Raw genomic sequence first — 27,220 nt, forward strand, 5'->3', positions numbered from 1 at the left:
ATGATTGACTTAAATTTCATTTATCTAAACATTAAAATAATTATTATTTAGTATCATTTAATTCCTTATTCAATACAGCATTATATGCAAGTAAGTATATGCAAAAATAAGCACCTTAAGCTCGACGTAATAAGTACCTTAAAAATAAGCACCTTATTAAAAATAAGCACAGGTTCATGTGACAAAATTTACTCTTAAGGGTATTATTACGCAATTTAAAGAGCACCCTTTGCGATTAATGTTTGTTTTCAAAAACAAGCAAACATTTATTAAAATAATTTTTAAACTGTACGGTAAATTTAACTAGAACTCAACAAGCATGTTAAAACTTTATTTTTGACAGTATATAAGAATTAGTGCTCAAAAGCAATATTGAAGTTATTTTCTAAAGTACCTTAATCGTATTTATTTAACGTGTTACTCTTAAGGTACTTAATTTTATTCACATGTCATTTACTACTTTTTTCTTAAAGACTGAGCTATCAAACGAAGCTCACAGTTTGTTTTATAGCGTACCTAAACCACATATTTAAGTGCCCCATAAAATAGAAAATCACGAGGTAGAAATTCTAATAATTGTACTCGAACCAAGTGAAAAAACGGGAGAGAAAACAAGGAAACAAGTAATAAATCTTTAAATTTTACGAACGGCTTGCACAGTTTTTTACGATTTCCAACTCTGGACATTCATTTGATGAATAACCACATAATCCGATTAAAAAATATAGCTACTGTTACGAGCATTTGACAAATGAAACGGTCGTATGGCTTCTGTCACAAGCATTAAAACTGGTGTAAGTGGGAGAGGTCAGGTGATACTGCCTACAACAATTATTTCTTTAAAAAAAGAAAAAAAAACTTTTTTTTCTGTCGTATATATATAGACAAGACAAAAAAGAACTTAGGCTGATTTATGTTGCACACAGAAAATGATATATTTAAAGTTATCCATTGCATTATATTGAAAGTTGTAGTAGAAGAATAGAGAATATATATTGCTTGAAATACAAGCGCCATTTTTGTATTAAAATATAGTTTTTATAAAAATGCTAATATACCTAGTATATACCCTGATTTAAATAATTTTCTCTCGTAACAGGAGTTGTGCAAATGTAAGTGATTGCAGCTATCAAATACTATTTTATTAAGAGTAAATGTCATTATAATAATTTAGTAACTAAATTACAATGTATAATTATAAAATCAATTCTCAATTGTAATCAATATTAGTTGTCATAGCTACTTTTGATCACAGATTTTTAATGCTTGTAATCGTTGATTTAGAATACTTGTTATCATAGATGTATAAGATTAGTAATATTAAATCTTAATTACTTGTAAAAATAGATTTATGATACTTCGAATCGCATATTATAATTGTATATACACGTCAATCTGTAATATCTGTAATTGTTTCTTTGTCATCATACTCTTATGATTTTACATTTATAATACTTGTTATCATAGAACTGCAATACTTGCAACTTACGATCTATAAGATTTGCGATACAATCAACTTTAATACTTGTTTTAACAAGTCTGAAATATATTCCAGAGATCACAAGTAACCTTAAGGCAATCGTCGTATTTACAGCTTTTTTTAAATTAACACAATTAGGTTGACTGGTTTGCATAATTCCTTTTTTTTAAAGATTGAATAAAGAACATTTACAAAAAATATGTAATACTCATAAGCCTTTATAATTTACATCTATCTATCTATCTATTCAATCTTGCTATAAAAGGGCTGTTCATGCAAGCTTAATTTCTCGTAAACTAGTCTAGTTAAATTTGACAGTGATTTGAGTTTGCCTAGTTTATTTGCCTATCATTTATAAGCCTTGTTAAGATTTTCTTGATAAAGGCTGATTCTACATTAAAATTTTTACAATGCTATATGGGTTGTATTAGTATAATTATAATATTGTAAGCATAACTCTATAATAATTGTAATAGTTAATCATAATATTTGTGATATTCGTGTTCATAATAATTGTTATCATCTATAATACTTGAAATCTTAGATCTATTACTGTAAAAAACTCTTGTTTTTATCCGGGCATTTTTCCGATGCTTCACGGTTTAAAGCAGTTTTGTTGACAAAATGGTTTTTAAGTGGTAATAAACTGGAACAGTTTTTGTCATACAATTTTTTTACAGTATAATAACCTTTTTTTAAAGCATTTTACTATTATTTTCTATGTTTGTTTTATTTTTATAAGGGTGTGCAACTATACATTAGACATTTTTACAAATGAATATGATTTTAATATTTATTACTTTTAAGAAAAATGCAGATTTCGACATTTCTTTTTAATAAAACATTGAGACGTGAGGGCTCTGATTATGGAGCACTCGCCTCCCAATAAAGTGATCTGGGTTTGAATCCCAACGATGTCTGATTGTTACGAATTCCGCATCCGGATCGCACCGACCACAGTGCTGATGCAAAATATTCTCAGCGGCAGATGGATCACGGGTTAGAGTCCCTTTGCCGTCAGGCTAACCGTGGGTAGGCTTCGTGGTTTCCTCTCAATGTAACATAATTGGAGGTTAGTTGCATCAAAAAGTCCTCCACGAAGGCGAATTTTTTCCAATACTTGGCCTTGTCTTTTGAATTAGGTTCAAAATTACAAAGTTACGGATTTTAACATTGGTAGTCATAAACTCAAAATTGATTTGGCTGCTCAACGACGGTTATAAAATGAAATAATAAAACACTAGAGGGGCTCCGAATCAAGGGCTTAAAGCTTTTGCCTCCCTAACTCAGAATCGAATACCAGCTATGAGTGGTCAATACAAGTTTTGCTCCCAGTTCGCGTCGACCACAGTGCTCATTCAGAATATTCATATCTGGTGCGAGTGAAAATTCACTTCGTAATTTTCGCAGAGAAAATTTTTTTGAATATGGTAAAAACCTGTTGTGATTAAAGATTTAATTTTTAACTTTCACGTAGAGAAGTTGCTGATTTTGTATTGATAAAAAACCTCCGATTTTCCTCATTATTTTTACACAAAAAGCTTGGAGAACATGGCAAAAAAACCATTTTTACTACTGATTTTCTTCCTAATTTTTCAGAGAAAACTTGTTTTTGTATGATAAAAAGAGTTTTGGCTATGGATTTATTTCGCATGTTATACTGTTTCACATAACTAACCCAGCTGCTAGTTTAAAGCCGTAAATTTTACGGGATTGTTTTACAGTGTAGCATTTGTAATAATAATAAATAATTAAAAAAAAATGAAATTTAAGAAAACTTCAAACTTGTTTTTGAATATCTTCAATTTTTGGAACAGTAGATTTAAAATACTTTTAATCGGATATCTGTATCAATTGCATTCGTAGTATTTGAAAATTTAGGATGTATATTACACTGAATAAAAAGTATGGCCAAAACAGCCTTAATATAGTAAAACTTACCATGTTTCTGACCTTATCGGAACACCATAAAGCTCGGTAATGATTTTGGTAAAATTAACAATAAAATATAGTTTTATAAAGTGTGATGGAATGTGTTAAAATACAGTAAATGTGTTAAAATATAGTAATTTTCTCATTTTGCCTTACTTTACCTAGCGTAAAAGCCATTTACTAGGTTAACGATACTTTACAGCTTAATTTTTCTTAGTAAATGTGTGGTAATAATAATAACTATAATTTTTAAGGCCAGAATTTCCGATAAACCGTTACCATAATTTGGGGTAACTGATTCACGGAAAAATTCTAAATGAATGATTTAAATAACTTATATCTTAATTTCATTTTTCATACCAAACATGTGTTTTTTTTTAATTGAATATGTCAAGTCAAAAATGCCAATGTCAGTGAGGTAATTTTACAAGATTTTTTCTCCGGGTATTTCTATTCGTAAATCTACACTGTTCCCAGTAGAACACCGAAGTCAAGCATCACTGGCTGCGATCAGTAAGAGGGTGGGTGACCACTTTGATCAGCCTACATAAGGACCGAGGGTGGGCGGTATCGGTCCTCGTTAAACTGTTCTACCGCGAAGTTCTCAACTTCGAGCTCAGATCGTCGGGCTCCCAAAGCGGAGTAGCCATCACCTCTGCAGAGGATCAAAATTGTGATGGTATGTGTTCGGTTCATCCTCAAGGATGTATCCCAGGTCGGCCCCAATAGCCCATTGTCCATCTCTAGTGCGACGTGAATATAATACCTACCTAATCTTAAATCTATATTAATTGTTTAAATAGATGTGTAATACTTATAATCATATATTTATAATGCTTGTTATCATAGATCTTTAAAATTAATTGTTCGATATGAATAGAAAATTTCGACTACTTATAATCACTAACTTGTGAAAGGTAATTATGATAAGGATTCATCCTCATCACTAGAATTAGTCAATCAGAAAATAATTGTCCGATATGAGTAGAAAATTTTGACTATTTATAACCGCTAACTTGTGATCTGTAATTATGATAAGGATTTAGCCTCTTCATTAAAATTAGTCAATCAGTAATCGGTAACTCAGTCGTCATTTTTTTTTCCTTTTTCACGAAAGAAAAAAAAAGAACTATTTGTTTAACTCAAAATTAAATATTTCAGCATTAAAAACTTTTGACATTAGCAAATAAGTCCAAAATTAGCAAAAATGAATGCCCTCGCTTCTACCACACAATATTATAAGCAAATACTTTACTGTTACAATGAAGGCTTATGTTTTGTGGAACATTTAAAATTAGTAGCCGTGGTTCCTTTTTCTTGTTGCTTCTCAAACTAATGAAAACTATTTTCATGACTTAAATAATTTATAAACATCTTTTTCCACATATTCAAATTGAGCACTTGGTTTTAAATGCATTCTTTTCCATTTAGAAATTTGACTAAAAAGTACTTTTTATCTATACAAGGAAGAGATGTTTTGATTTTCTTTATTTTTCAATTATTTAATTAATTTGTAAAAAAAAAAGTAAGCAACGACAACTTTGTACTGTCTTACTTCTACGCTGTGAACCCTATGATCCGAGCATTAAAAAATATGTTTTTTATTTGAAAAAACTTTTATTAAATTCAACTAAAATTTTTGATTTTGAATAAATTTATTTATTTGTAGATTTTGTATGAAAATGCATTAAGTAACAAATTGTATTAATATTAAAGGCAATTATTTCCATATCAAAAGATTTAACACGTTAAAACATTAAAAAAATTAATTCAAAGTTAAATGGAACTATTTTAATTAATGTTAAAATAAACATAAAATTATCAGCTTTTCTGAAGTTATTATTAAAACCACCAATTATTATTGAATTTCTCAAACAAAAGTTTAAAAAAAATTGCATTTTGAATCAGAATAAGATTCCATTCGATATGATAATTCTTTGACTACCTTAAGTAATACTTTAAGTACTTAAATTATTATTCTTTCTTGCCTTACAAATTGTTTTCAGAATTTCGAAATCAACAATCTGAAATTTCAATATTTTATATAAAAAACTTACATTTATTAATTTACTGACTTAAAAAACGTCACCGTAAAAATACTCTGGAATCTGATCTTATCTGTTGCTATTCGTTTTCTTGCAATCAAATTTCACTTTTTGTTACTACTGTTATGCGTGACAATTTGCAGAGCACATATTGATTGAAATCAACAAAAACTAACAAATGGATTGATTATTTTTGTAATGTATGAATGGATTGCATATTAATTAACAATGTAATAATATCCGGATTAAATTATGGTCAAAAGTACAAGTACTCAGAGTATCAGTACTTTTTACAGTAAAATATTTCAAGGAACAAAAAAACAGATATACCGTAATTTTAACATTAATAGTTACTGCAAAATAACTGAACCAATGTAATTATAAATATTACTTTAAAAATTACGGTAAATTATTGTAAAATAACTGAATCACTGTAATTAAAAAATATTACCATAAAAATTACGGTAAATTAAATTACTGTAAAATAACTGCACCACTGCAATTAAAAGATATTACTGTAAAATTTTGGCAAATGAAATGATTGTAAAATAATTGAATCAATGTAATTAAAAAATATTACTATGAAAATGACGGTAAATTAAATTATGGTAAATTGAATTAATGAAAAATAACTGAATCCCTGTAATAAAAATTAAAAACAAATTGAATTTTATGTCGAGATGGAGTTAATGGATGATGCATTAGTGGTGACAGTACTTTTTTTACCATAATTTGATCAAGAATTTCTTAGACTACAATTTCCTTATCTATGGTTATTATTTCTGTTGTTTGCATTCAAAATTTTATTTTTTCCATTGTTAAGCTTAGCAAATTGAGATTATTACGCCTATTTGATATCAACAAAAACGGATGATGGGTCATTGTTGTAATAGATATCTATTATTGTTGTAATAGAGAAATCATTGTTATAATAGATCTATCAATTACATTTTAATCAAAACATAATGATGAAATTTGTTGTATCTCGCATTCTTATTAACAAAGAAAAAGGTATTATTGATTTATATAATTTTTATTATGTATCAATGGATTATGTTTGAATCAATAGATTATGATGAATTCATAGAAAATGAATTATTTAAACTAGAATTCCGAAATAAACCATTGACTGACAATAAACTATATGATTCCACAAACAACAATGTAACCTTTCTTTACATTATTAATATAAAAATTGAAAATCATTGGATTCTATCGCAAAAAGTCGCAATTAGTGAGTTTTATTTAGCAATGAAAATCAACTGGTTTTCTGAAAGACATAAAGTGCAGCGCGCAGCACAATCAATAGCATAAGGATGAGGACGCTATAGTTTCGCTTCTAGAAACAAAAACGTTCTTCATTGTCACAAAACAAGATGACTATAGTAAATGCAAGTTAAACAGTTAATTGGTGAAGCGTGTTTGTTTCAAGTTGTGTTTTAATATGGAGGAAGACTCTTAGAAATGAAACCATAATATGTTCACTCTTATGTTATTTTTATCGCTTTATTTAAGTTGGATAGTTTTTATCAAATGATTTTGTTAAAAGTAACCATTTTCGGAACTAGAATAATTGTTAAAATGATATAATCTACATCAATACTTTATTTTAATGACATAAATTAATGATTAAAATCCAACATGAAAGCAACTGCTTCTTGAAATAAAACGTAAAATAAATGATATAGTTTGAAATTTTCTTTGTGTTGTTAAGAGTAACAAAAAATAAATTTTTTTATTAATTTATGATGCAATAATTTATGGTTTACTTCATAATTTTTAGTTTAAAAGAAGAATAAACATTAATTTTCGAGCATGGGTCGTGAAATGCGCTGCTCAATCCAAATTGTTAAAGTAATAATTACGAAAAAACTAATAAAATAGATACACTCAAATAGCAGTTATATATTTCAGATACTTTGAATCAAAACCAAATTTTTAATGTAAAACATATTTTGTAACTTATTAACATGACTAGTATTTAATTTTTACTGGCATTTATTATATAAATTTTTTATCTTATTTTATAGTCTTTTCTTTGCTAATGATTGCTATTAATGTAATACTAGATTATTATTTTAATTCTACGAGTCTCTGATTATAATGGGGGGACAATTAAGAAATTCGTTTTATTTAATAAGTAGCATTTATTAAATAAAAAAACTACATATATAATATAATAAAAAATAGAATTTTTATTATTAGTTTTAGCGATTTGAAATAGCAGGAAATAGAAAACCGATATCATGAAATGTAAGAAATGAAACTGCCATTTTTGAAAATGCTAAACATTTGCATTTACGAAATTCTCGAATACTTGTACAGCAGATTGTACTGTATGACTGTGTCATGGTATAGGGGTAAGTGCACTCGCTTATGAAATAAGACTTCCTGGTTCGTATCCCAGTGATGCCAAGAAACTATTTTACTCATAATTTCTCGATTTCATGTTGCATTTCGAGTCGATTGTGCTTTTCGATTAGTAGCATTATGTTTAATGCTTTTGACGATTTCCCCCTCGTCAAACAAGTGAAGATAGTTAATTCCTTAATCCGACGAAACGGTTTAATCAAATACGTAAAATTAAAGTATACTTTTCTTTACAGAACAGAATTCTCAAAAAAAAAAAAAATTATCGAGAGTATTACAGAGTATCTAGTAATAATTATGTCAGATATACACTAAGATTTTAATACTTATTAAAATTGCATAGCCCGAGTTTCAACTAAGTATTAAAGCATTACTGCTTGCTATATATTTTAAAGAAATTTTTTTAAAGTGACCACCATTACCTTTAACACGGAGTTGTAAACGTCTCACAAAATTGTATGATATGCAACGGATGATACGCAACGCATGAACAAATTTTTTGCTCTATTCCTTCCACGAGAAACTTTTTTAGGATCGCCAAACCCTTTTGAAAACTAACCTTAACCCTTGTCTCTAAGATGGAACAAGCAGAGAATCCATTAGGTTCAAGTCTGGTAAATATAGTGGCCATTATTTTACAGTAAAAATGTCATTTAAATGGGCATCCAGTATTTTTGAACGCTTTTAGATCCATATTCTTTGTGTATAACCAACTTTCATAAGCTTGTTTTCATGCGTGCTTGGATCAATACAGGATTATTCATAATTCCCTCGGTTGTTTCGAAGCGTTATAGTAAAAAAAACGAAGACGAATATGAAAAAAAGAAACATATGAAATTATTCCGAAACTATTCAAGTTTTACTTACATACACTACAGGTGCTCTATGTGAACCCTTGGTCATACGGCATACATCAATGCGATAGTGCAGTTCCTGCCCGGAGGGAATTATGAATAACCCTGTGTTTATTGCAAGAGCTGTGATGGCTCAGGGGATGGAGCGTTCGCCTTCCAATGAGGTGAACCAGGTTCAAATCCCAGCAATGGCTGGTTGATACAAATCCCGCATCCGTCTTACACCGACCACAGTGCTGATGTAAAACATCCTCAGTGGTTAACGGATCATGGGTTAGACTCTCCTTGCCGCCGGGCTAACCGAGGGAGATTTTCGTGATTATTCCCTCCATGTAACGCAAATGCGGATTAGTTCCATGAAAAAGTCCTCCAGGAAGCAAATTTCTTCCAATACTTAATCCAGGAGTTCCCTTGTCTTCTGAATTGCATTCAAATTTACAAGGTTACGAAGTTGAACATTAGTAGTAAGCCCAAAGAACTGGTTCGGCTGTTCATCGACGGTTATAAAATAAAATATTTAACACAAAAATTTAAAAACTTTGGTGTGTTAAAGGTAATCCGTGTTACTTCTTGTCACCCTCTAAATTACGATACTCCTTTCGTTACATTAGCTTTTAAAAAAATTGTCATGGACATTCGTGTCTTTTTATGATTAAACTTAACTGTATTGTTCGGGAATTAACCTTAAATTTTGCTTATTAGCATTCATCTTTGCAACCTCACTCACTACTCGAAGGTAATTGTCTCGTTTAGGTGTTTGTTTCTAGATTAATTGATTTCAACTACAGTTCATCACGTTTCGATCATGGAACATTTTCAAAAAAGGCAGGTGTTTCGTGCGAGGATTCTTATCGTTGTTCAGAAATTAATTACAGCGTAGAACAGTGGCGTTTTTTTTTAAAATTTGACGATAAATGAGTATAGGGGAGAAATAATATGCTTCATTATAGCATTTAAAAGTTATCTCATTAACTGAAGTATTGTCTGAAGCTGATTTAATGAACCTCGATTTACCGATTTTATTGGTTTAGTGAATTTTTCATTCCCCCGATTAAAGAAGGCAAAACCCTCTATTTAATGAATAATAAATAATCCCCAAATTAGCAAATTATTTTAACACTCTTAAAATTTAAATTTTTTTATTAAATTAAATTTTTTATTAGCAGAAATTTATTTTGACGTCATTAGATTAATTTGTGGCGTAACTACCACTACGAATATTAAACATCAATTCACTAGGATATAAGACGTGCTAACTCGAGTCAATCTTGGAGTGCCTTTTGATAGATGAAGATTGGCATTGTCTATAACTACTACCTTACCAACAGTGGTGATACACGTACGTGCTATGAACACGCCTATCAATGGATAATACACATTGAAAAATTTACTTGCTATTTGTGACTGCGGCAATATTCTCTTCGCTCTGTTGCTTCTCAGTCTCATTTATTCACAACGGGATCCTGCGCACACTCAACTGCTAATAGCAACACAGAATAAACCACACACACGCAGCCGTGAACTTAATACAGCTCTCACGGCCAACACTCAGAACTCTGTGAACTAAATACAGCTCTCACCACAAGCGCTCAATTTCGGTAAACGTAATACACTTCCCTCAGTCTTTCACAAATACGGCAACAATCCGTGGTATCCGTTCATCGAATTCCATCCCTGATAAAATTCTGGTGGGAGAGTATTGTGGAGTAACTACCACTAAGATTATTAAACATCAATTCACTAGTATATAAGACAAGCTAACTCGATTCAATCTTAAGGTACCTTTAGATAGATGAAATTTGGCATTGTCGATCTCTACTCTCGCCACAGGTTTATTAGGATGGAAATGGAATTTTCTTTTCCCTACTTATCATCATCCCTCCAACCTCTCAATTACAGGATTTATGAAATGACAAAGTCGTGTTTTCCCTAAAAATTGCTACTAGACGTAAATGTCACCTGTTCTGTAAACATTATTAAAAATTAAGTGGATGATGTAATGGAATTTCCTTTTCCTTACTTATCCTCATCCCACCAACCTCTCAATTACAGGATTTATGAAATGGCCAAGTCGTGTTTTCTCGAAAAATTGCTACTAGACATAAATATCACTTGTTCTGTAAACATTCTTAAAAAATACGTGGATGATGGAAATGGAATTTCCTTTTCCATACTTATCATCATCCCACCAACCACTCAATTACAGGATTTATGAAATGGCCAAGTCGTGTTTTCCCTAAAAATTGCTACTAGACATAAATATCACTTGTTCTGTAAACATTACTTAAAAATAAGTGGATGATGGAAATGGCATTTCCTTTTCCTTACTTATCATCATCCCACCAACCTCTCAATTACAGGATTTATGAAATGACTAAACCTTGTTTTCCCTAAAATTTGCTGCTAGACATAAATATCACTTGTTCTGTAAACATTATTAAAAAATAAGTGGACGATGAAATCGTAGCATAATTAAGAAGAAATAGATCATTCTGATACTGGGATAAATATACAAGGGGTAAAATATGCAGTGTGACTGCTACGGTGGTTCTATTTTAGTAAAAAAAATAGAATATAATGATGCACTCACTATCAAGGAAATCCACATCAAATTACGGTAAAGAGTACTGCCACCCTGTGCGCATCATCCGTAAATTCCATTTTAACGCAAAAATCATTTTTACCGTAGAATATTGTTAATTTTACAGTAATATTTATTTAATGATGCAGATTTCAAGATTTTACAGTAAAAATCATAGTACATCAAATTTTTTGTTCCGTAAGCTTTTTCGGTAGAAATGGATCTTATGGTAAAAGGTAACGGTACCTAGGGTGCCGGTGCCTTCAACCGCAGTTTCATCTGGAATTTCTTACTGTGCACCACAAAAAGTGGGCAAACAATACTTTATTAGTAGTAAATCTACTCATCTTTTTTTTCTGAATTTCAAAATTTAAAATAAATAGGTTAAGTATCTTTCAAGATATGATTAAAAAAAATTTTGAAAAAAACGAAAGAAAAATATTGGTCGTTGACTTAATGGATTAAAATTGAGAAGAATTTTCGGAATGTTGGTGCGATACTTATTGATATTTGCGAGATGTTTCGAACATTGTATTGAGTTTATTAAAATTCAAAATTTAATACATCTTACGACATCCCTCCAAACAAAACAATTAATATTGGACTTGGGTCATTTGCGACATTATTTTTAAATTTACAAACTAATAAAACGTAAAATTGTATAACAAATATTGGTTTTCAATACTATAAAATTCCTGAAAAGTCAATATAGTTTAGAAGTTAATATAGTTACTATTTTGAAATGAGATACTGTCTGAATTAGAGTTCTTTTTTTTGTTTCTTTAAATTGTTTTTTGGTAACTAGCGTTCTGATTCTCCACAAAATAAAACACAGGAAATAACAATTTTTTTAGTAAAAACTATTATGGAAAGAGAAATTTTAAAAAGTAATTTTATACAAAATTTAAAGATGATTTTTTACCCACATTTCTTGTATAAAATAAGAGTATACCTTCTTGCAATTCAACATTGGTAGAATATATTCTAAACTTTCTTGTTGCATATGCTCCAATGAACATTTTTTTAACCGAAATGACGACAGTTAAATCAATTATTTTATTTCGGAAATGAAGCTTTAAAATGAACAAAATATTCAAATTTCCTAAACTATGTTCATATTCTGTTTTTCAGGTTTTGATCAGAACTATGTGACTTCGAATTTTTTAAAGCTAAAGTGCCAGTAAACTTCTAAAATTAATTCGCTTATTACAACTTCTAAAAGGAATTTAATTTGTTTAAGTAAAAAATTCCGACAACTTTATAGTAAAGGTACTTTTTAAATTGAGTTATAGGGCAATGTCTGTGAAAAATGTTGAAATAAAAATATAAGTGTGACAAGTTTATCAGCAAAAAGAAGAAACTTTTTTTAATTCTTCTTCAACTTTTCAGGGGCTTACATTTAAAACTTTCACAAATTTATTGCATTCTTCTGAATTTCTTGAGCTAAGCATTGTAAGTTTTCGTGATTTTCCTCATCATGCACATCAAATGCGGTTAAGTTTCATTCAAAAAGACGACTTCGTCCTAATGTTTCATTCGAGAATTCCCTTGTGCTTTTGTATGAGTTTAAAATTACAAAGGTATCGGAGTCATTATCACTGGATATCAATTGATAATTAAACATAAACACTTAACAAATATTTTAGGAGGCATTTGAAAATTTATGCTTCTAATTTTTGCATATATTTTAGAATGTCATAGCTTAAAAAAAGGTTTTTTTTAGCTATAGAGTAAAAATACTCGCACTTTTATTTGTTTTTGTATTTTCTATACTTACAACAGGTTGTTATCCATGAACATTATTATGTTTTTTTTCTTTTTCGTTTTTTATCCGGATTAATTAATTTCCGGAAAACGAGGTAATTAATAAAGGTATCTATTGACAAATATGATTGTAAATGTATATAAATGTATCTAAATTATATTCAAAATTTCACGCCACCATTTTTTTCATAAATTTTGAGAAATATGTAATTTAAAAAATTGCAAAAACATAAATGAGTAAAAATGCTATAGAGAAGAAAAATCAAATGCTGTAAAAATAGAACTAAGTTATTTTTATGATACAACCTATTATAGGAATAAATAAAAATGCAATTATTATTTTTTAAGTGTAAAAATAATAAAATTACTTTATTTTTACAATTTTAAATGAAATAATTAAAAAACTATATCATATTATAACATCGATAAAAATGTAATTTTCTAACCATTTGAAAAAGAATTAGTTAAGTTATTAAATTTGAAAAAAATCAGTATAGTCACCTAATTAAAAACAATTAAAAAAATTTCCTTTTCCAATTCACCTAAAATAGCTAATATATTTGCAGATAAATAAACATGCATTCAACAACCACGCAAAATTTTATTTATTTTAGGATTTATTGCTCATAAGAACTGGTTGCGTATTTAATTTCACAATATATATTTTCTACAAAAAATTAATTCCTTTAAAAAATATTCATTTTACAAATCAATAACTTTTATGCTCAAACTTTAATAAAATATAGAATAAAATAATGAACATAGTGTTTTAATGCAATCTTTTTAAATTATAATATTTAAATTATTTTTAATAATGTTCCTAAACAAAATGTTAATAAATACATGAATCTCTAAGCGGTTTAAAAAAATCTTACCTTTTTAATCCCATTCTAGTAAATCAATCTACAGCCAGCCAGAATCAAATCACTCTATATGTCCTTTTTTGACTAAATACTTTAAATAAATTAATGTCACATTTTTTTTCTCCAATTTGAGATGTTATGAAAATTCAAAATTCATATAACTTAAATAAAATCAACTCCAACCGCAAAAATAGCCAATCCAAGATTATTTGCAATGTACGTAAAGAACAATTAAGCCATTTCCAAATATTTATCAAAATATCCAATAGCTATTGTAATTCATTAAACTCTTTAAGACTTAACTCATCACACTCCGTTACAAAATTGAGCCTGATCTTAGGGTGCGGGAACTCATCTGGGACTTCCATGCCACAGACGAATAAGATCCGGGGGTGGGGGAAAAAGAATAACGTGTTCGAAGACGTCACTTTACTTGAAGGGATAAACTGTATCGTATTACGAATTTCATTCATAAGTTTGGTAGATCAGAAAAAAGCGTAGTACGTTCGTGTTTAGGAAAATAAATTTATGTATATACATGAGGATAGTTTGATATGGATAGAATATAAGAACGAATATTGCACCATAAGGGGATGTTCCTTACTTTTTTTTTTCCTGTTTATTATCAATTGACATTTTTTTTCTTGTAATTGCATCTTCAGAGTTTTATCTACCAATGTTTTATCATGCAAGTTAAAAGTTTTTTTTTTAATTGTACACATTCAAAAACCATTGTTTCAGCAAAATAGTTTGTGATCTTACCCTCGTAAGTCAGAAACAGTTTTGAATTCATAAAAAGAAAGAATATGGATTTGAAGAGGTTTCTGGATATTTCTTAGGCTACTAATTATTGCCACTGCAATAATTCTTGGTTGCTATTCCCAATTGTGCAGATGTACAGTGCAAAAAAAAAAACGGACCACTTTGAAAGTTTTGGATTTGAAGATTGGATCTTTACGGTCTGGGTCTCAATCTTAATGGTTTGAGGGGGTGACCTCATATATACCATTTAATTAATGCAGATGATATTTTAAGTTGCAAAATTGGTCACAAAAAAGTACTTTTTCTTAATAAACATGCCTTTTTTTCGGCAGATTTGGATTTCTGACGCTTGAAGCAAAGGTGAAATTTAACATTCTGGGACTAAATCTTAAATTCAAAGGGATGAGTTCAAATATGCTAATTAATTAATGCAGACGATATTTTAAGTTGCAAAGACTGACACAAAAACGTAATTTCTTTGTATAAGCATACCTTTCTCTCGACGTATTCTGATTTCTCAACCCCAAAACATAGGGGGCATCCGTAATTTGGGAAATATGGTAACAATAGTTTGGACAGGAGAGCGGTTCAAAGTTTGAACCCCTTAATGTTAATTTTACTTTTTTAGTATTTCGCTTTAACTTTTATAATCTTATATAACTTTTTACTCGAATTACAAAATTTGCTCTCATAATTGTAAAATCCGCTTATCAAAAGATAGTTCCATGCAAAATATAACTGTTAGAAAATATTTATTATTTTTATTTTATTTAATAATAGTAAATAAAAATATTAATTGTAAGGTATACAATTTTGTACATCATTTCAAAAAGTGTAATTTTACTTAGCGAAAATCAAAATTTGAGTAAAATCAGATGAATAGTTCTTGAAAAAATGGAATTTTTAAAAGGTTGAAACTATTAAAACAGTAAAAAGTACTCCAATCGTAAAATTCAAATTGTATGAATTTTTGAATAGAGAAAAAAAATTGTTCCAACTTGATCATTGATCAAATTGGACTGACTACTTTGAATTTCTGTAGTATTTTCTACCTATTCTTTTCTTTCCGATTTCGTTTATTGATTTCCGGGCCACAAGATAATAAAAAAAAATAGTTAAAAGTAGAAAATCTGTAGGAATTTTTCTAATCAGATTTTAGGCAGTGATTTCTATCAGACGTATTTGTAGTGTTCCTATTAAGACATTTTATTTTTCATTTGTTCATTAACTTAATCTTCAGTTAACTACATTTCTTCTTGCAAAAAACAACAAATAAAAAAGCATTTTTTAAAACTTCTTTTCATTTAGCTAATACAATTATTATTAAAAATTGAGATTCATATTCCAGAGCCTTTTTTTAGTTTCTGTGCTATTTCCTTGTCTATTCCATGTTTTCACACTTTTTCAGATTTTGTACTCATTATTTAATTTTTTTCTTTCGATTCTATTTTCATCTTCGTTCCATTGTTTTTCCACTCTATTCTCTTTTAGTATAACATAAATGCCCAAAAAGATATTTTATAATATCTTTATGTTAAAGGTCATCGTATTGACTGAAAAAAAAATATTTCAAAAAATCCTGAAAATTTTTTATTGTGCTTGAAACAAGCTTTATTTTCCCCTCCTATTTTTCTATTTCACATTCTCTATTTCATGGTTTTTTCCTTCTATATTTGATACCATTCATTGCTCCATTTAACTCCATGAATGTATATTTGCTCCATTTAATTTTCATCAAAAATTGCATACTTCATAATAAAGAATTATTAAGAACTTTTTCAATAAATCGGATTTTAAGCAAAACTTTCTGTAAGATTATTACGCAGTGTTCAAATTAAGACATTTTTTCCCATTTATTTATTAGCCCACTTAAGTCTGTATTATTAAATTTTTTTTTTAACTTCATGTTGTTTTGATTTAGTAAATACTATTATTAAAATTTGAAAATGGTATTCCAGTTTTCTTTATTCTGTTATTTTCTCTTTTACGGTTCTTTTTTTCAATTTCGTATTCTGCATTTCATTATTTTATTTTCTTCTAATCGATTACTCTTTTCATTTCATTGTTTTTCCACTAAATTTCACCGACAAATACCCAAATAAGAATTTTGCAATGCCTTTATGTTAAACTTCACGAAATTCATGAAATTAATTGAAAAAATACCAAATATTTTTTTAATATTTTGTTTGAAAAGTTCATCTTCGGACACTCAATTCTGATTTCTATTTTTCGGTATTATATCCTCCTTTTTATCCATTTTTCCCAATTCGATTTACTTCCTATTTCCGTTTCATCGTTTTTTTCACTTTATTATATCTTTCTTAACAAAGAAATGCCCAAATTGCAATTTCTCTGTACATGATTTGAACAAATTAATGCTTCATACATAAATACCATGACATTAACGGAGAAAATTCTAAGAAAAATTCATAAGACTTTATTTTGTTCGAAAATTTCAACTTCGAACACTCAATTCTGATCTTCATTTCTCTGTATTGTATTTTCCATTTATCATTTTTTCCCATTCTACTTGTTGCCTGTTTCCGTTTTATTGTTCTTTCACTATATTATATTTCTCTTAACCAACATATGCATTAATTTTTCAAATATAATACTTAACTGAAAAAATTCTAAAAATAATTCCTAAGACTTTTTATTTTGTTTGAAAATTTCCCCTTCAGGCAATCAATTCTGATCTCCATTCTCCGTTTATCATTTTTTCCCATTCTACTTGTTTCCCGTTTCTGTTTCATAATTTTTTCCCTACATTATATCCTTCTTAACGAACAAATGCCCAAATTGCAATTTTACTGTACATGATCTGTACAAATTAATGTTTCATGCACAAATATCATGACATTAACTGAGGAAATTCAGAGAAAAATTCTTAAGACTTTTCATTTTGTTTGAAAATTTCACCTTCGAACAATCAATTCTGATCTTCATTTCTCGGTATCGTATTCTCCGTTTATAATTTTTTCCCATTCTACTTGTTTCCTATTTCCGTTTTATTGTTCTTTCACTATATTATATTTCTGTTAACCAGCACATACCCAAGTCACAATGTTTCTGTACATGATCTGTACTAATTCATGCTTCACGCATAAAATTAACTGGGAAAATGTAGAATTTTTTTTATTATTTCGCTTTTAAAACTCAACAGGAAATACTTAAAAAAAACATATAAAGTTAAAGAAAAACTATAAGAAAAGCTGAAGCAAATATATGTTGCTTTTAATTCTTAGCATTGAAACGAATCAAAATTAGGACTAATTTTGTACAGAGATATACATATCAATAACAACAAAAATACAATTATATAAATATTTAGAAAAATAATTGCAAACTAGGATTTTTTTTTCATGGAAGAAATAAATTAAATGATAGAGTAAACAGAAGCCGAAAAGAGTAAAGAAACGGCTGGGAAAAAAAAGGCTCTCCTAACCATTCCCTCTGGCCTACGTGTATCAGTGGGGGGTACGAAACAACATTTAATCGTGGGTGCACGTGACAACCAGCTTGATTTGATACTTAAAATCTGAAGTCTTGGGAGTGGTTTCGAGAAAAAAAAAGTGCCCAAAGCTGTTCAGCAAATAATAAGCAAAGCTCGATAACAGGCAGAATATATTTGGGAAAAATCTCTGTGTGTTCTTCCTGTCAAAGTATTGTTCAAAACAATGCTAATCCACGAATTATGATAGTCTTTTGATTGCTTTGCAAGTCCTTAAGAATAACATAGAGGAAAGGTGTTTCGAATTTTTTTGAAAGCATCATGCAAGCTAAATGTGTATTTTGTATTTGGAATTCAAAAATGTACGTAATAACTTTATTGTGTAATTTAAAAATTGCATTGTGCTCCACCATAATAATCATCCTGAATACTCAGGGCGTTCCGTAAAGATTACCCTTCATGTGTAATTTTAGAATCCCTATCAAAAATAAAAATAGAGAACCATGTACATTAGGGGTTGCAATTTCATATTCAACCCAGGAAAACACGAAAACGCTGGTGAAATATGACAAATTACAATAGAGGAATGCGAATGTAATAAACATCAAAACAAGTTTAATTGGAGCTTAAGGTGAAGGTGGTTCTAATAATCGTTTTTCAACTCCTTGTGATATTTTCCTCAACAGTTTTTCCTGCAATCAAACCAGTTTTACTGTTTATTACTCTCGTGTCTGTACCACTATTTCTCAGATTTCAAAAGCGTTTTTGTTGCTTTCTCTTAATCGAGAAAAAAACATAATACATTTTTTCATTTATAAAATATCTTTTTCTTATTTTTATCTTTGATAAGAATTATTAAAAATGTTATTATATATTTAAAATACGAAGCACCCCGTATATTTTCAGAATCTTTATTAAAACTGACATAAAATAGGTATACATTTTACGGGTCATTCGCTAATTAATATGTGAGGAAGAAAAAGACAAATCCTCTATAGAAATTTGAAGAAGCACTAGGAAGGAAGGTGGGACTAAAACATGTAAACTCGCTAGATTGTCCGAGAAAACTGAGAGAAGTAGAAAGGTGATTATTTGTAATACCTCAAATATTTCCTCTTGCAATCCCATACGGTTATTGCTTATAATTCTCCCGCGTTCCCCAGTAAAAATTCCTTGAATTTGAATAGCGTAAAAACGCTATTCAAATTTCCTGAAACTTAAATATTTTTCGATCCCTAGAATACTTTCTGAATTTCAATTTCAGTAAAAATTTCTAGCAGTATTAAGGAAACTCTTATTTACCAGACATTTTGTAGACTAAACTTAAAAATAAATTTAACCAAATAAGTGGTAATAATACTATGCTCTAAAGTTTCACGATAAAATTACCGAATTCTACCACATTAACGAATTTTATCACATATTATAAACAACATTATTTTGCTAATTCTACCAAATTCATTACCAAAGAGCTTCGGTAAAAATTATCGAGCTTTTTGCTGTCTCAAGAGTCAGAAACACTGTACTTTTACTATATTCTTGTAGTTTTGACCTTACTTTCTTCTTAGTGTTTTTTTTTAAAATTAATAATTGTTTGATGTACTGGTAATAAAGCCATAAAATTCTATTCACCAAACTATTATAACTCTAGGAAGGAACCAGGAGTGGAAGCCTAGAGAAGGAAAACCTGACGTCCTTAAATCTTGAACACAGTTCTCGAATTTAATAGTTGTCCCTGGAAACTTTAAAAACTCTTTGAGGACAGAAAATGTCCTCCAATTGTAACATAGTGTCCCAAATGTTCTCTGGGAGTTTCAGGAGTTTCTTATAAAGAAAAATCAAGAATGCATATGTTTTTTAAGTTCGATAATTTTGCTTTACAGAGAAAACAAGCACAAAGAAAAAAATGTATCGGAAACTAACTGATAAAAGCTCTATCTCATTGATTTCGGCAAAAGAAAAATTTAATTATCAAACCATATACTAATTCATCTTGCATGTGCAAAACAAATGTAGAATAACAAAACTGTTTAGTAATAAAATTAAGTTTGATGAATTCTGCACCTGAAATTAACTACTACCTGATCTATTAATTTTGAAAGAAAAAGATACCTTTGTCATAGATATAACATAATATTTTTCTTAAATATATGGGTGTCCTCAAATCATAAAATTGTTGGGAACACTTTACTGATTTGCCCCATATCATGGTTTAGAAATATGGTGACCTTAGCTTAAAGTGTCCTTTGAAAAGGTGATCCTTACAAAACTTATGTTTGTTCTTCTTTAATTTCTTGATTATTATAAACTTTTCGTATTCTTTACCAAACTCAATATATTATGCTTATTTTTAAGCATTCTATTCTGACTGACCTTCAAAAATTTACTAATAGGAGTTTGATGTAATAAGGAGTTGATCATAATAACAAATATAGTATAATAACAAATCAATACCTCTGGGGGTACTGGATTGGAGACCGATCGTTCTCTGATTCAGGTCAAAATTACGATCTGTGGATGAATGAATGGATGTATGAATGGGTCCGCCCTACAAACGGGTGCGACGTATGGTGTGGCAGAAGTCGAATTCTTGGCCATAGATGGCGCCACTAGAAAATAAGAACAATCGCACCCCCTCTGCTAAACAAGCATACGTCAACAACAACAATATCGTTAGTCAAATTCTTATTTATAAAATAACACAACAAGAAGCAATTTTAATTTTGTGATTTTTTTAACCATTCTATAAATCTTAGCAATCAAAATATATACAATAATTTTTTAAACCTTTTACTTAGAATTTTAAGCATCTATTCACCTGGTAAATAACCAGAAATAAAAAAAAATTAAAAATTAGCAATAAATAAAAAAAACTGAATAAAAATTAAAAAATTAATTTTTAGACTCGACATGGAAGTTATTTTAGCATTCTATTTTAGCAAACTTCATCAACTAACATATGCCAGATATTGAGCTTTTACTAATAGCTTTAAAAAATCTATATTGAGGGGTAACTAAAGCCAACTTGTTATTTATATATTTTCCATTTATAACATAAATGTTATAGAAAAGTTTCATAATGAAAGCATAAAGTATAACTGAACTTTTTCCCCAAGTTTTACAGCAATTATGAACCAATTTAAGGGCATTTACATAAATAAATCTTAATTGAAAAATATTAAGATGCCCAAATGGCGATAATCATATAAATGTGGAACCAGTTTTAAAGTTAGTTATAAGAAACGCTATAGAAACTTACCCGAACTAAACCCCTTAATAAGATTGTTCTGACGATAAACGAGAAGTAACTATATACCCTTTAAAATTTCAGATGTATGCTATTTTGTTCTAATATTTTTGACACTGATATTAAATTAAGTTTATACTTTAAAAATGATCTAAATCTATTTTTAAAAGACACTCTAAATCTATTTTTAAAAAATAATAATCACACAAATTAATTTTTTATTGGAATTGGAAAGTTATAACTTTCCAATTCCAATAAAAGGTTTAATCAATCAAAGGTTAAATCAATAGTTTTCCAGTGGATGGGAAAAATAATAGCTGCATCAATTTCAGATTACTTATACAGTATGTTAGATTTGATTACATCTCTAATGTAAGGTGAAGACACTGATATTAAATTAAGTTTATACTTTAAAAACACTCTAAATCTATTTTTTTAGTAATTGTTGATGCAGCTATCTTTCTTAATTTAATAAATGTTCGTATTTGTTAATGAATCAAACAAATCACCTGATATATCTGAAGGTTAGCGCAACCATTAAAAACCTACGCTATGAATTTTTATTATGAAACGGCTTGAACATTATTGGAGGTAAAACATTTCTATCATTCAAAAAAAAAAAAAAAAACAATTAAAACTACGCCGTTCGCATTTTAATACAGATGCACCTTTGAGAGCGAGACACCGGAACCAAATTAGTCTTTTTATTACGATTGTTATCAGATTTTTCTTAAAAAAAACGCCCCCAACTATTAGTACTATCTTTCGAGACAAATCTGAGATTTCAAAAACCAACCGAATCTCTTTCCAATACGCGAATAGAATACTCGAAAGTAAGTCGTAACTTTTAAGAAAAAAAAAACTAACTGGGGATATTTATTTCGTCTCGTCCTTCTGTAAAATGCCGCACCTATATCTGAGGAAGCCTAAGTCTGTGGTTTAAGAAGAACACCATGAGCTGGCCATTTTTTATGCCCCAAACGGAACAATAAATTCTATTTCTGTATGGAAAGGTGTATTAAGTTTTCGATATGGCTTCTACAGATGTTCCGTTGATATGATGTATGCGGCTTTAAATTGCCAGAAAACGTCATGGTTTCGAATGTTTGGGTGGACATGAGACTAAGTTAGTAGGGCGTTATGATTTCTGAAATATGATTTTTGTAGTCTGAACACGATGACATTTAACAAATAAGAAGTTACCTTGTTTCATTTCCAATAAAGCTGGTGTCTCAATTTCAAACGTCCTTGTTTTCTTAAACGAGAAACTTACCTATTGAAGTATTGCAAAATAGTTATTGTTAATTTATTTTCTCATCTATGGGCTAAAATCAAAATCTAAAATGATCTTCAAAAGATGAAAAAACAGACATGGTTACAGCAATTGCCTGAAAATTAAATAAGTCCTTAAATCCCTTTCAATGTAACCATAAATATTTAAACCATTTTCAATTTAAGGAATATTTAATTGATTATTTAACTAAAAATTAAATAAGTTCTTAAATCCTTTTCAATGTAACCATAAATATTTAAACCCTTTTCAATTTAAGGAATATTTAATTGAATATTTGAATAAAAATTAAATAAGTCCTTAAATCCCTCAAGCATAAATATTTAAACCATTTTCAATTTAAGGAATACTTAATTGAATATTTAACTGAAAATTAAATAAGTCATTAAATCCCTCAAGCATAAATATTTAAACCATTTTCAATTTAAGGAATATTTAATTGAATATTTAACTGAAAATTAAATGGGTCCTTAAATCCTTTTCAATGTAACCATAAATATTTAAACCCTTTTCAATTTAAGAAATATTTAATTTTAAATTGTTCAGCATTAAAATTAAAATAAAAAAATGTGTAATACACGGAGAAGATAATTCTGGTAAAATTATCGTTCTGTATGGCAAAGACATTTCTGGTAAAAATCAATTATAATTCTGGTTAATGAAACCAAAATATATGGTATATAAGCCACTCATTTGACAATTTTTTTAATTCATATGTTAACAGTTTATTGGAAATTCTGGTTTTAAAAATCATAGCTTTTATTACCACAGATTTAGTAAAAAAAAACAAAACTGAAAAAAAAAAAAAAAAATTTTTATGCCGAATTCTAAGTTAACATGATAAAATTACCAAATTTTTTCACATGTTCTAAAACTATATTTTATTGTTAAGTTTCAAAATTTATTCCGAAAGCGCCGTTAAAATTACTGTGCATTTTAGAGTTCCCGAAGAACCAGAAACAGGATACATTTTACCATATTATGAAAGTTTTGACCATACTTTTTTTCCTCAGTGTAATACCTGAAACAGAAATTAATCAATTTTAATTGTATGATATAATATAATCGAAAATAATTTGTTTAAATGTTACTCAATAACACAGAATTGTTTTTGTCTGAACAACTAAAAAGTAATATCAAATTATTATCATTTTTAACCTAAGCGAAATTGATTTTAGAAATTGTTTAAATGCAATTCAGCTGATATTCCTTAATCAAAAAGACTTTTTTTTTGTTACATAATTCAGGGTTGCTAAAATAAAATAGATTTAATGCTTGATATTAGACATTATGAAAGTGAAGTAATATTTAAAAAAATTTAAATAAAAATGGCTAGCTTCAATACTAAATTACTATTTAAAAAGCTCAAAACTGATTCCTTGCTCTAACTTAATTTTTTATTGCATATTTCAGTATTGGTGAAGTCAAATAGATTTGATGCTTAATATTAGACATTAGGAATGTGTAATGTTGATGTTGATTAAAAATGCAAACAAAAATAGATTTAAAATGCAGATTAAGATAGTTAGCTTAAATTCTAAATTACTAATAAAAAAGCTTACTATTTTTATCTCTGATCACTATTTTCAAACAGCTATGCAAATTAAATTAATGCTATTATCTATATAACAGTGACGCTAAAAAAATAATTTTAAAAACATATGTAACAAATCTTAGATTCCCTATCCAGTTAATCAAAATCATGAGGCAGAGGTGAGTTCTATAAGATAGGTTATTTGCAACTATTTATTCATGTAACATAAATGTCGTAGTGTGTTCGACAAAAATAAATAAATAAATAAGTAAGCTGCTGAAGGAAAATTTCTAATGCATAGTATCCTAGCGTGAACAATAACACCCCCTAAAATAAAATACATCCCAATAGATAAACACCAATGGTGTAATATCTTGCTTCACTGACAATAACTCAACTTTTATTTCTTCTTGCAAGGTACTATCGCACTAAAACACATCCCATTCACCCATATCAAAACAAACCTATATAATCACCATTAGCTTTTAATGCCTACCGACTTCCTATCTTCATTAGTATTTGAACTATAGTCACATATTTTGGACTTAAGTGTCAACCAGTTGGGTAATTGACGCCATGCCATGTTTGAATTGTTAAAACTAGATCATTCAACTTCATAGCCAAAAGAGCTATAAATTCGTTAGTCTTGTTACTATACATAGGGACTTGGTGTGTGCGCTTCCTGATTATGAATCTGGAGGGAAAGGTTGTTTATTGGCGACAGATTTCGTCTTTCCCGTTTGGGAAGGTTTATACGAGGGACTTGTCAGATAATATGTTATTTTATTATAATGTTCCTTGAACTTCTTCTGATTGTTAAGAAAATACACATGCTTATTTTAAGGACTGAGGCTACAAGCTAATATTACATTTTATTCATGATATGATGTGATGGTTGGGGGAAATTGTTTAACCCACAAATTTAAAATGAATATAAGAATTTATCCATATTGCATTATCTATACATATATTTTTTTTTTAATTTTTCAAAATAAGTTTAGAGTAGTTTCTTCTGAAAATTATCTATTTTTTAAATAATTTTAATTAGTGAAATTTCATCTAGTTTCTTTGTTACTAATATGAATACTATATGGAGTGTGCGAAAAAAATCGACGTAATCTGAATAATTTTTGATATCATTGGTTCGATTTTCCCGTTTTCGAACTCAATCTTAATGTTTCGTGAGGGGGACATCAAATATGCTAATTAATTAGAACAGACTATTTTTTAAGTTACGAAATCCGACACTAAAACATACTCGACACCCCCTCAAACAATTAAGCTTGAGTCCTAGAACGAGAAGAACCAATCATTTGATTAAAAGTGATTCACTGCAGTCCATTTTTTTTCTTTTCTTTTTTTTTTTTTGCGCATTGCACAATGTAGCACCAGTTTTGAGATTTTCATAAAATAGATAAATTATTTCTAATTTTTTTGCATACATATTTTTTAATTCATTTATTTTTGATTAAATGACTCAACTTTTCTTATGATGGCCATTAAAACAACACTTAATCGCATCCATTCTATAATAATTTAAATTTGCCATTATTCGTTTTAATTTCTATCATTGCTTAGTTGCGTTAAAACTTCTTAAATACTCTATTTTGCATCAAATTAATAAAAAATTCAAATTTCGCATCACTTTTAATTAAAATTTTAATATTTCTCATTTATCTGCAATCAGTTAGAGTTTTCAGTACATTTTCTACTTAAAAATTTGAATAAATTTTGAACTAATTCAAATGATCATTTTTTGTGATTAAAATTTAATTTTAAGCTATAATTATAATTGCATTAATAGTGAAATAAGGAAAATAACAATTATAAACAAGATTTCACTAGATAATCATGTAATCCACTATATGATTATTTAATGAAAATATAATTCAAGATCAATTGAAAATGTACCTTTCCTTAAATAATTAACTATATATATTAACACAATAATATGCAATATGAATATAAACTATATATTACAACATAGTTCAAAATTAAGACAAGCAGAAATGTCATTAAACTGAATAATTTCAATGTCTGTTTAAAAGGATGATTTTTTTTTTTTTTTTGAGAAAATATTGTTTCATGAAAAAATGTGTCTTTCTTCCCAAACTGCACAATTTTAATTCAGACATGAGGATGATTTGTGTTTCCAATTCACTAGAAATAATATTTACTCACTTTTAAATCACTTCAGGTCATTTTTCATAATATTTGATCAACGCCTTATAACGTTTGCTTTTACTTAGTCAAGTCAATTGAGGAGACCACTTACGCCATTTTAGAAACTGGAATATAAACAATTAGAATTAAGCGCATAAAAGAAATTTTCAAACAAATTGATTTATGACATGACATTTAAAAATTATTATATTAAAAAATTATTGTTTATTCAAATCGATTATAACAGTATAAATTTATTCTAATTTTATTCCTGTGAAAAGGTATTATTTCAGATTTTGTGTTTAGTCACATTCTTATTTTGCAACAAAAAAAGGAAACTTAAAAAATCATTCAATCCTTTTTCCTTCAGAAACTTTTTATGCCATCTCAATTCATACTAAAATTTATTAAATTGCTTGCCTTTAATTTATTACATTATTTATATTGAATGTATATTCATACACAGACTTTTTATAACTTAAACAAAATTACAGCCTTTTAATATCACTAAAAAAATAATAAGTGACAGTGTTTCAGTGTTACAAGGTGCAAAATCTCTTATAAAGGTCCAAAAAATTTTTCCCATTGTTGTATTGAATGATTTGAATTAATTTAAATTAATTTAATGCGAATTATTTGCGAATAAAAAATTATACATTTATGTCGACTGAAATTATCATTATCATCACCCAACCAGGGTTATTAAGAGCCTTGCTCTATTTTTAAGACTCTATCTTTTAACGACGGTAGGAGAAATGCGACGCAATATTGAGCCATGTCAGACGACGTGGATAGCACATGAACTCGTACCCCTTTCTCAACTTCCACATCCTAACTATGACAGATTTAACGCTCATCTGTCTGTGTATACACGCCACTGTAG

The 27,220-nt window shown here is 28.5% G+C and overlaps 1 protein-coding gene across 2 annotated transcripts in view; it reads right to left on the bottom strand.

Annotated features, from left to right (window-relative positions):
* The window catches only part of LOC107445377 (uncharacterized), a 177,142-nt gene extending 162,880 nt beyond the window's left edge, over positions 1–14,262 (bottom strand). For both annotated transcript variants that reach the window (XM_043039898.3, XM_043039897.3), the window contains exon 1: positions 13,902–14,262. In XM_043039898.3, coding sequence (XP_042895832.1) covers positions 13,902–13,915 — 14 coding nt within the window. In that variant the 5' untranslated portion in view covers positions 13,916–14,262. The remainder of the gene's footprint in view (positions 1–13,901) is intronic.
* Between the last annotated feature and the right edge of the window lie 12,958 nt (positions 14,263–27,220).

Source organism: Parasteatoda tepidariorum, chromosome 1 (genome assembly GCF_982258835.1).
Source record: "Parasteatoda tepidariorum strain Cologne lab strain chromosome 1, Ptep-v5.0, whole genome shotgun sequence".
NCBI classification, from domain to species: domain Eukaryota; kingdom Metazoa; phylum Arthropoda; class Arachnida; order Araneae; family Theridiidae; genus Parasteatoda; species Parasteatoda tepidariorum.